This window comes from Grampus griseus, assembly GCF_964374135.1.
Source record: "Grampus griseus genome assembly, chromosome: 11".
Lineage (NCBI taxonomy): Eukaryota > Metazoa > Chordata > Mammalia > Artiodactyla > Delphinidae > Grampus > Grampus griseus.
The window spans coordinates 15,069,344-15,081,980 of NC_139005.1; the positions used below are offsets into that span (position 1 = coordinate 15,069,344).

General features: G+C 34.9%; 1 protein-coding gene across 3 annotated transcripts in view; it reads left to right on the forward strand.

The window, feature by feature from the left end:
• PLEKHA5 (pleckstrin homology domain containing A5) overlaps positions 1 to 12,637 on the forward strand; it is a 242,566-nt gene that overhangs the window by 192,168 nt on the left and 37,761 nt on the right. For 2 of the 3 annotated variants that reach the window (XM_082666875.1, XM_082666876.1), the window contains exons 16-17: positions 7,040 to 7,120; positions 12,273 to 12,308. The exons of the other annotated variant lie outside the window; for it this stretch is intronic. In XM_082666875.1, coding sequence (XP_082523001.1) covers positions 7,040 to 7,120; positions 12,273 to 12,308 — 117 coding nt within the window. The remainder of the gene's footprint in view (positions 1 to 7,039; positions 7,121 to 12,272; positions 12,309 to 12,637) is intronic. 3 annotated transcript variants of the gene reach the window in all.

Consider the following 12,637-nt stretch of genomic DNA (forward strand, 5'->3'; position numbering starts at 1 on the left):
CAAAGAAATAGACCTCCATACTTTGCCCCATCGGCTATAAAGAGACTTATTTACATTCTTCTATTTAAAAAGTCACTTCAGATTTTCCTGCTTCCTGTTAAACAATGCGTGGTTTCTATAGGTAGTCATACCCTTCAATCTCAGGTTCTCGGACTTTCAGAAGTGCCTGGAATGAGAGTGGAAGGCATTTACATTGTCATTATCCAAATGACCTGTTTACAAAGGCCCCTGCATTCCTCACAGCTTCACCCTGGGCATGTCAAATTCTCTAGCCTTTTATTTTTGCCACACATCTTAGAAGTTTATTGATCTAGACACAGGAGGACATTCTTGAGAGATGGATTCTTCAGTGATTAGGCTATCAGGGTTTTTGGCTATTGTTAAGACAGATTCCCAACTTAAAAATTCTTTTTCTAAGGTGTCTTTAAGAACTCAGGAAAAATCCATTTTCCATTTGAATGGAAAATGACAGCACAGAGATGGGTTATCAGTGAAGGACAAAAGCTCTGTAGGGCGGATAGAAATCATCCTGACTTCTTGCACCCGCCCCCAAAAGAGGGAGGAAGCTGTTACTGCAGAATTCAGACTCGAGGAAACTCATTTACTCGACAGAGCTTGGGCAGATGTTTTCCCTTACGGGAATGAGATCCAAATCTAGGGGGAAATTATACTTACTTTACTGGTCTAGAATTTCTAGACTTACAATCCAGTATAATAGCCACTAGCCATATGTGGCTACTTAAGTTAGTTACACTTTTATAAAAATAAGATTCATTTTCTCTGTCACACGGGCCACATTTCAGGGGCTGAGGAGTCATTGGTGTGGCATGTTGGACTACACTAATGGAGAACATTTCCATCATCAGAGAAAGTTCTGTTGGACAATGCTATTCTAGATGAATCATTATGTAAACTTTTCAAAGAGCAGTTAAGGGACTTCCCTGGCAGTCCAGTGGTTAGGACTCTGTGCTTCCACTGCAGGAGGCTCGGGTTTGATCCCTGGTCGGGGAGCTAGGATCCCGCATGCCGCGCGGCCAAATAAATAAATAGCAATTAAGCCACTACTTAACCACTTCTTAAACCGAAAGGGGGATTGGGAAATTAATCTTCCCAAGGATAAATTATATGAATGACTGTCCTGGCTTTGCTCACTGCTAGTCTTTCTTCTTCCCCCTAAAAATTATTCTGGAGCATTTATCTCATGACTTACAATATCCTGTTCCTTCTGCATCCCTAGCTGGTCCAATTTCTGTAGAGACAGAGACTTTGAAGCGGATATTAGAAGTTGCCACTGGCAACTGGAAATTGGATTCGTAATAATACCCCACCCCCCCACCCCGTGATTCTGCTGAGTCCACTAATATTATTAATAAGGAGATTCAGTTGATTTTTTTAAGGGGGTTAAGTCTCTTAATGCTGTATTTCATACAAAGACAAGACTATTTTAGTCTACATGCAATATACTTGTGTTTAGATCATTAGTTTGAAATTTTTCATCTTTTGATAGTTGCACAGGTATCCTGACCAACATTTAGTACCAACTCATCAAGACGTTGAAGAATTCCTTATTGGTGATGGTTGAATTGGTCCTCAATGACGTAAATTAGTGCCAGGGTAGGACCATTGTTCTCAAGCCTGATTTCCTGTCATACCTACCGGCGGATCTTTAGAAAGACAAAAACAAAGTACAATTCTCAAGGCTGTCTGCCCCCCAGCCCCCAGTGAGAGTTGCCAGAGCCCACTCTGTTTTGAAAACTCCACAGGTGATTTATTTTTTCTCCTCAGTCAGCTTTGAGAACTACTGAGATAAATAATGACAAGGAAAGCCAAAGAAAGAGGAGATGTCTGGGGTTTTTTTTGAAACATAAAACACTATCTTAGTGCTTTCTAACCTTTTTCCTACATGGCCCACATAGAAAAGTGACAGTAGGTGTGCACACCTTGACAGAAACTTGAGGCCGTGCTGTTGGGAGCGTGTTAGGCACTCTGAGGACTGAGGTGGTCCCCAACTCCAGACACCTGGAACCCTTTCCCAGCCCGCAGGTGTCAGTTGGGAGGTTCCACTCAAGATCCTGCCAGCTGTGACACGGTTGCATAGAATTGTGTTGAGTAAGTTTTTTGGTGATGGGTTTTTAAATCAAGATATTTCTAACAGTAACATCAAAGGATGCTCTATTCATACTAGCCCAACATACCTCAAACCTCAGAAGGAGGCTGGAGTTAAGTATCTCATTTTCTAGGTGGTTTTTGTAAACATTTGGACTTACAAATTTCAAGTAAAAATATGTCTTTGTTGTAAACAGAAATATATTGGCATTGCCTAACTGTATTTCCAAGATATTTCCACTTAAGTTTTCTTATTTATTGCTGAAGTTAATTATGAAAATAGTGTCATCCCCAATTCATACATTCTCATTTTTATTTTTATAAAATAGTGGGCCTTTTATAATAGCTTTATAATTTAGCAATTAATTGGAAACTAAACCTGTATTACCGTTTAGTTCAAAGAAGGAATTAAAGCAGGAAGCGAAGCATTTAACTCATTTTCAAGTAAATTATTAAACATCTCCCAAGTACTAATTAGTCTTTCTCTTGCTCTGATTCCTTAAAACAAAAATACATTAGCTATTAGCAGCAGTGCCTTAATGCTGCCTAGGATTCTTATAGTAGTCAAACCAGAAGAGAATTGCTGGATAGTCCTTTTTTTAAGAACTGAGCATGAAATTCTAAGGTGCTCATGGAGCATCACGTATTTGGTGGGGGGGAGGGGTGAGTCATATTTTACTGCTTTAATTCAAAAGCTGTTGTATAAAGTTTACGTAGCAAAAGCCAGATAGCATGTGTTGTTTCAGTGTAAATTTCAGAGATGATCAGTTTCTAAGTTTTAAAATACAGATATTTCATGAAACAAATGAACCTGTCTACGAAACAGACTTACAGACATAGAGAACAGACTTGTGATTGCCAAGGGGGAGGAGGGTGGGAGAGGGATGGAATGGGAGTTTAGGGTTAGCAGATGCAAACTGTTACATATAGGATGGATAAACAACAAGGTTCCACTGTATAGCACAGGGAACTATATTCAATATCCTGTGGTAAACCATAATGGAAAAGAATATAAAAAGAATGTATATGTATAACTGAATCACTTTGCTAAACAGCAGAAACTAACACAACATTGCAAATCAACTATACTTCAATAAGATAGAGATATTTCAGAGGTGATTTAGTGAAAGAAATCACTAGCCTATTTCTAGGATCTATTTGGAGAGAAAGCAGATCTAGTATTTCCAATTCAGTAAATCTGGAAAGAGTCAAATTTCAGGCAGATCATTGAAATTGTTTAATGTGGACCGCACTCCCATTGTGTGGGATCCTGAGTACTGTGTTTAGCTGGCCTCACCTGTTGCATGCCACGTGCAAGGAGAGTGCCACCACATACAGGACCATTCCCCTGTGCAGATTTTTCTTACAAGCCCAGTCATCCTAACAGCCCTTGGTCAGGTGAGTGTGGTGCCCAGGGGAATTCTGAAATACTTCTGCTGCTTCTGTCTGCAGATAGACTTATCCCATCTCTCTGGCTTGAGTAAAATGAGATTCCCAAGGAGTATGTAAGCTGAAGAACATTCACTGTTACCAGATTACATTTGACTTACTTCAGCACCTTGAGAAAGAACATTGTAGTTACTTCTGCCAAAAGGAATCTTTAAACCAGCCTGTCACCTTCATGTTTTAATGGTATTGTCTACATCAGAGATTTTCAAATTGCGCATTATAGTTATCTGGGAATCAGGGTCTTTTCAAATTCCTCAAGTGATTCTGGGTTAAGAACCACTGGTTGAAATAAGCTTGAACTTTGATTTCTGAAGTAGCCAGTAATAAAAAGGAAAGAAATATTAATAAGATAGTCATAGGTATTTACAAATGCATTGGGGCAGCTTACTTTTTTTAGTTAGTTAACATTTCTTCAGTCAATTTCTGACGTGGATACAGACTCATACGGCAGGATAAAGGTTGTGAGAACAGTTCTTTAGATCAGGGCCTCGCTGCACTAAAGGACTCCCAACAGCTTTGAACATGATACAAACACATGTGCTAAAATTTTTTCTTAACCTCTTTGTGTCGCCAAGGGGTGTTTCCCAGAGGATATAGTTGTTCCATTAATCTAGTTTATTTGGTATTTTTTTTTTATCCTTGACTAATAACATTTATTTTTTAATGAGAAAAGCAGTATCTATTCAGTGGAGAAAATTTGGGAAATGTAGAGAAGTATATAGAAAAAAAAATAATGATCTGGTCCCACAATTTAAAATAATTACTGCTAACATTTTTCATTTCTTTGCTGTACTAAACTGTCACTTTCCAAAGATGCCTTCTAATTTTAATATTCTAGGATTTGATATATACATTTGAAATTTTTCATAATGAAAAACAGTTCCAGAAGTGATCTCTGAGACACTCTGTACACTTTAAATGTTATTTTTTGTTAGACAGAGAAAGACAGATACTCCATGTTATCACTTATATGTGGAATCTAAAAAGTAAAACAAACGAATGAATATAACAAAACAAACAGTCTCACAGATGTAGAGAACAAGCTGGTGGTTACCAGTGGGAAGACAGGAGTGGGGAGGGGCAAGACAGAAGTGGGGGATTAAGGTACAAACTGCTATGTATAAAATAAATAACCTACATGGATATATTGTACAGCGTAAGGAATATAGCTAATATTTTATAATAACTTTAAATGGGGTAAAATCTATAAAAATACTGAATCACCATTGCACACCTGAAAATAATATAATACTGTAAATTAGCTATACTTCAATTTTTTAAATTTAATCTTTTTTTTAATGTTATTTTTACTCTTAGTATTTTAGTTTCTCTGTTCCTAAATCAGTGTCTTCCTGCAAGATCCTTCTCAGTGACTTAATATTTAATGATCTTTGACAGGTAAATTAAAGAGTCATTTTTAAATCACAAATGTGGCTTCCCTCTATAATGTACATATTTACCCTCTCAAAGTATACCACTAAATAAATCAAGCTTGATTACCCTTCTGCAGAAATCATACTGTCTCTTCTCCCTTTATAAATACATTTCAAGTAAACTCCTCAGGCCTAGAGGCTGAACACTAGTCATTGATCTGCTCCACTTAAAGGTGGAAGCCGCCATATTGGCAGACCCAGCCCTTTGACAGTGGCCTCTTTGTAGCGCCAGATTTCCGAGACTCCACGGCAGTTTCAGTTTGCCCTTGAGTGACTTTTACATTTGGATACTCTCTGACCTGCATTATTTCTTAAATATTCATATGCTCCTGACCTTTCTTTCAAACCCCAGCCCCTCTACCACCTCCCCCCAACCCCCCAACCTCTGAGTCAGGTACTCTTCTGTCTAATTTTCATGGCATGCTATTGAAAAGTAGCAAGTATAGATGAGATTGCTTTGAAAATCAAAATTAAATAATACTAAAAAATGAAGAGAGACTTAAGCTACCTATGTTATACAAAGTATGTATCAATGCAGTCAAATGATTGAGCCAAAAACAAAGGCAGTTACAACTGTTCCAAGATCAACATTTGGTTAAGATAAAATAACCAGCGTTCCTTTAAAATATAAGCATGTAATAAGCATTTTTTTTCTGCTAAAGAAAAATTTATATCTATAGTTGTCTCTTTATGTTACTTTCCAACACTGTAAAATTTTTTCCTGTACTGCATATCAACACAGTTCTTACCTGTGTGCATGAGATGTCACCTATAAATGCCTTGGTCCCTTATTGGATAACATTGGGGAAAAAAAGAAGTTTGAGTTCAACCGATGAGTAGATTTAACTGATGTATAGAAGTTTGAGTTTAATAAGTAAATGTGTAGATTTAAAAGCAAATTACTTACCTTGAATAAAACTTTTTAAAAGTAAATTAAACCAGTCATTTAACAACCAAAACAGGTATTATTGACATGAAACATTGGTAACTAGACTGAAAATAAAAATGTCTAGGTATAACGTTTTCAAGATTTAATTTTTACTTATGCATTTAATCTTAATATTAGTAAATTTTTGTTGCAGATTTAGCTAACTCAGTAAAGTAGCATTTGTTCACCATGATAGAAATGCTTATTTTCTATAATATGGGGGATGAAAATTATATAAACCAAGTGTTACAAATTGCAATTATAAACAGACTTGTCTGCTTACAAATGGTACAAACTTTGTTGGCCTTTTACCATATATATATATATATATATATATATATATATATATATATATATATATATATAAAACTGTCTTTTGAATGCTTTAATTCTTGAGTCCAGAGCCTGCTAAAATAAATATTTTTCTAGAGGCAGTAATTAAGTACAATATAGCTGGAAATGTGAAACATGGTTTCAGCCTTTTAAGGACCTAGGGAGATTCACTTAGTCTTTGCTGAATAAATTTTAGTTTGCATGTCTTGGAAATCATTCTACATACAGTGTTATACTTTGAGAAAATCCAAAATAGAGTATATATAAGTGTCTATCAAGATTAATAAAATGTGTGATTGTCTAAGTGACAAGATATATTATTATATTATTTGTAGAGAACTAAAATTTTTCTGAATAACCTTATAAAGAACTGAATATCATTTTAAGCTTTTTTTTTTACTATATAAGTAATTGATTAAGTCATGCCATTTTTCTCCTTTTAAGTTTATAGGTTGTCACCCTTTAGTTTATCCCTTGAATCTTGATGCTTTTATTATCTATTCTAGTATTATAGGAATATTCATTAATTGACAATATTGGTTATGTTTATAAAGTAAAACCTTTATTGCAATTAGTAAGCTTTTTTATAACCTTGGAAGTATTTTGTAACATTTAATACTTGTTTGAAATGGTTTATATTAAGTTGATTCTATGCAACCTTGGGATAATATGTAAACAACTGCACTATTAGGAAGATATTAAAGTAGAGGCTATATTTACAGTGTCGTCTTTCAAATCTAGCTATGCTGTAAACTGATGTTTGCTGTATGCTCCTCCTGATTTGAAATAGATGAAAGAAAATGAACCTATTATCACCATGGTTCACACAATGATTGAGAACTCGGCGCTAAGACCCCAACTGTACCAGCAAGTAAGGTCTTGGACAGTGAATGATACTGCTTTATCATCTGCAAAATCCCTCAGTGACAGTTTTGGTTTATCCTCAGAGTTACTCATAACATTAGTCTTTTTCTTATTCCATTCTTTGTTTCTGTCTTTTTGGAAAAAACGCAATTCATCCGTGCTTTTCAAGATGCTGCAGTTCTTAGCATGGCTTTGCTGAACATTTCGCTGTTGGATATTAAGTGTGCCATTTTCCTGAAGTTTTTGTGCAGAGTATTTGATTGATATGTACTTGGAGGTCTGCAGTACACTTGCAAAATTTTTACGAACTTGCCGTTAATTTTGATTAACTCTAAAAGCATAACTGATTTTTAGGGAAAACTTTAAAAAATATTTTTTTCCTTTCAGGGGCTGCCTCCCTACCCCACCCCACCCCACCCCAATGTTTTAGGAATAGATTATATTTGTATGGGAGTTATTTAAAGGTTGTTTATGTACTGTGGTATGGTAAAAACTAAAGATAGCCATTTCTTACCATACTGGGAGTATCTTCTCCCCGTATTCTTTTCCCTCTTATGTAGTAGTCATCATGATCATCATATCTTACCCCATTCTTTTCCCTAACTCAAAATATGTGCCATGGAGTTGGCTGGCTTTAATTTAGGACCTTGGTAATCTGCAGATCTGCAAAAGAAGTCATGTTATACATTCCTCTCCAGTTTTTTTGTATTTCATGGTCTAAATGTTCTTAGCTGTGTGTTTTGCAACATCAGCTTCTTCCACTTCAACCCCCTCAAATAACTGTGGCCTACGACCTGTTACAGTATTTTAAAAATCATACAGAGGGAGAAAATTAACTAACATGAAAAATGAATATATATTTTGATTAAAATATGTAAAAGCACCTGGTAAAAAGAAGCACCTTGAGCTCGCACTGGCTTTAAAGGCCTCTGGTTTGCACCGGGCGCCTTGAGGGTCTGCATCATGGGCCTTGTAAACTGGGAGACTGAAACAGTTGGTGGGTGGGTGACTCATTTCTGAGCACAGTTTTCAAAACATTTAAAGTATGTTATGTGACTGAGCATAGTTTTTAATTAGCAATAAGGAGATAAAGTACTAAATATTTAAAGTTAAACAGCTTTTCTTTTCAAAAGAAAATGGAATCTTACCACTCCTTTTAAAGTCACCAGATTTTAGAATCTTGACACTTCATTCCAAAAAGCCACACTGACAGCCTTAGCACTTATTCTGGAATTGATACCTTTTTCAGTGTCTGAAGCTGTCAGCTTATAATTTTATATGATGCTGATTGATGTGAGATCAAAGGCCTTCTGTTTTAATAGGTTATGGTTTCATTTTTCACATTTTGTATATTTACAGTAAGAATGAGAGCTGGGATTTTCTGTTCCATTTGGTTTGGTTTTTCTTTTTTTATATTGATCGGTAATCAAGGTTGATGGTGCAGAAGTCATTGCTGATTGAAATCACTCAGTTGCACTAAAAGTTCTTACTGGAGTCCTTCAAAAATGTGGAGGTATCTGAGACTGGTCTTATATAGCATCAGTAACCTTGAATACTGAAAGTAATAGATTCATATAAACATATTTCCTCATCTTGATACTTGAAAGAAAACAACCTGATATTGTATAGAACAGGAAGATCTGAATGTGTAACAGCAGCAGCCATGCGTGGGTATGACATGGGCAGCCAGGTAATGAATATTGACTGTCAGTGCTATCAAATCTAGGGAGTTTTTAGATGATACTTTTCTTTAATCAGCCAGTAGTAAAGTACTTAATTATGGCCGAGCATCATTGGTAGATAAAAGTGACAGATGCATTTCTTAAACTCTGTTAATATAAACTTCTGTAAATTGAAATTACATCTTTTTTTTTTCCTCCAGATTTCCATTATCATGTTATTATTCAAAGAAAACCTTTGTGAAAGTTTATATTGTACACCTGATGGTTTGCTTTTCTGACATTGCATTGCAATGCTGTGTTAATAGGTTCCTGAAATTTAGCTGAAAATAAAGTGGCAATATAGTGTTTTATGACCAGTTTTTCTGAATCATAGCCATTCAGGTTTTCTCTCAGGAGAACCTCTGTGTTTACATCTTCCTAGAAGAAGGAGGACACCTGAGAAATTACCTGGGCAGTAATTTTTTTTTTTTTTTAATTTTTTGGCTGTACCACACAGCGTACAGGATCGAGTTCCCCGACTAGGGATCGAACCCACACCATACAGTGGAAGCGTGGAGTCTTAACCACTGGACCACCAGGGAAGTCCCAGTAATTTTCTTAAAATTAGTCAAAAAAAAGAACCTAAAACTGAATCAAAACAAATGCTAAATGAGCTTCAAGTTGAAAAACTCCTCTGCGTTTATTAATCATTCTACCACCTTTCACGAGTACAGTTTTGTACCAGAATTTTTTTTTTTTTTTTTTTTGCGGTACGCGGGCCTCTCACTGTTGTGGCCTCTCCCGTTGCGGAGCACAGGCTCCGGACGCGCAGGCTTAACGGCCATGGCTCACGGGCCCAGCCGGTCCTCGGCATGTGGGATCTTCCCGGACCGGGGCACGAACTCATGTCCCCTGCATCAGCAGGCGGACTCTCAACCACTGTGCCACCAGGGAAGCTCATGTACCAGAATTTTTATAACATACTTAATATCAGTGAAATTAGTCACATGATAAATAATTGCTTTAAAGGTTACAGACTAATTAGCAAATACATACAGTCCAACGAGCATTTTTGAGTTTTCATAGAAATTAAAGTCTAATTTTATCAAATATTGCCCCAAAAGTATTTTTTTGTGTTTTGTATATATATTCATATGCTTTTAAAATATATATACACATATATATATTTCACATACTTAAAAAGGGATACTATAGAAAGTTGAATTTTAATTGGCAAAAGTGATTTTGTTTTAACTTAATGCCAAACCAGTTTTTAAAAAGATTAAAAGATACCTTACTATGAAAAAGTTCTGACTTTCTAAATATAATATACATATCCTTATATAGTCAGTAGTCTGTATAATACGCTTCTCAGATTGAAGCTTGAGCACTGCTCAAGCTTATATAATTACTATGTAGCCCCCTTTCACTTACTTTTCTAGTGTTGCTGAGGTACCTCAAACAAACGTATTCAAATTCAGAGATTTTTTGCTAAAGATGAGTTTGAAAAATGCTAAAAAGTATTGCCATGAAACATTATTTCATGCAGAACTTGAGTTAATTAGAATATTCATGAAATTACATTTTTCTTATTAGTAGGATTTTCATATTGAGGACAAAATAGTAAACTTCAATTCTAGATGGAAATTTTTTAAATAAATTATATTCAGGAATTCCCTGGCTGTCCAGTGGTTAGGACTCTGCGCTTTCACTGCCATGGCCCGGGTTCAGTCGCTGGTCGGGGAACTAAGATCCCACAAGCCATGCGGCATGGCCAAAAAATAAATTTAAAAAAAAAATTATATTCATCTCTTCTTAAGAAAAACTTCAGTAATTATTATCAGTAATGGGAAATAGGCCATGCTTAAAAGTTAATTATTTAAAGAATAATCTTGTTTTCTTATGCTTTCCTTCTGACAGGCAAAAGAAATGAATTCAATATAGTGGAAGGTTGATTATTTTAAGATTTTTATTATTTGATATTTAATTATCTTTATTGAATAAGTTGATAAAAGGTTTAAATAAATTTTCATTGGTACCAAAAATATAGGTACAGCAAAATAAATCTAATATATATGTGTAATATTATTTCTATGGCTTTAAGGAGATACCACTCTAAAGTTATAAGTACACAGTACACATCTTTCTTTTTTATAATATGGCAACTGATATGAAAATGAATATGCAGTAAGATTCCTTAAATAAAAATATTAAACCATTACCCTAAATATTTCTTACAAATTCTAAGTTTCCATTTTAAAATACTTGTCTTTTTTTCTTTTGACCGTGGGATATAGGGTACAAAGCATATTTTAATCTAGATATAGCACTAGCCACTAGTTATGTTCAAATTATGCATTCCGTGGTTTAGTAAAGCTGTTTGGCGTTTAACTTTAAATATTAAATAAGCAAAGTATATGTAGACATTTAGTAGCTAAGGCTTTACATCTTTTATTTCTTAAAAATGAGAAATACTGATTTTAGCATTATCTCACATTTTTTATTCTGGATCTAAGCATTTTAAAACTTATTTTTCATTTCTTCCTTTTTTCAAGTGGGAATATAAATTATTTTCTTGGTTCTAGGTGCTTTAATTTAGAATGACAATTGACACTTCTCAGGACATATTCAGTGGTCTTTATTTTAAAATAGTGCACAAGTATTCTGACTTTTGTCATTAAATTCATTTTTCATGTGATGTTCACTTCTATGAAAGTTTTGTGGCTTAATAATCACTGTGTATACCCCTAAGTAGTCACAGAATCATTTGCATGAGGTACGTGAAAGCAGTGTCTTGAAGTGAAACATGGAAATCCAGGATTTATTATTGTATGTTTGGAATGCTTACATTTTTAATCTCCTGATTCCCACATTCCTAGACCCACTTAAAGTTATCTGCTGTTTAAATTATGCCTCTTGAGATGTAAATGTCAAGCAGTATTTTACAGACAGGTCATACATAGTTGTAACTTTTACATTCTTGTGCATTTGTATATGTATATACGAAATTTAATTTTCCAATCTAGAATGTAGTTGGGATACATTACTCCTATCCCCACTTGGAGAAAAAGTATACCATTTAGCAAACATGCAATGAGCCCCAATTACATTTTCCTACTATGTTTTTGTTACTGTCTAGCAGACAATATAAAGTTAAAAGACAAGAGAGATAGTGCAGTTTTGCCTGCAGAGGCGCTATGATGTGACCTGGAGTATAACTGATTGGGATGGCTTATTGAAATCTTGGTAAACACCATCAGAAATGAGGATTTGCTTGACCAAAAGATATTTGGAAGAAGCTGAAAAAAGGATGTTTAAATACACTGAATAATAATTCACTACAATATAATGAAGCAAATGGTGTCAGCAAACACATAACCAACTTTTTATGCAATTTGACTGTCCATAGTTTATAACGTAGGCTTTTAGTTTTAAGAGGTTTTTGAGTGCTTTACCCCTTTTCGATTAAACCCATCCTTTTCTTCCATTATCTTTTAGTTCTTAAGACAGAGGAACAAGATAAGTCTATATTGTGTATGTGTGTTTATATATTATGTATATGTATACAACGTGTTATAGGTTTTGTTAATAATATTGTACTAAGATGTGTTGGCATCTGAGTGTACACATACACAGTTGTGTGATTATGTGTATACCGTGAAGGTACGGTTTTGACTGTTGAAATATGCCTGATTCAAAATTTGATTCAACACAGTTGCTACGATTGTATTTGTCAATTTTTCATTTAAATAATGTGTGTCTCGCAAATGGAAAATGTAAGGTGCTGTATGATTTTGTTTGGCCAGCTTATTATTTTGTTTGACAAGCCTAAGTTAACATCATTCTTATGTATCTTGCATATT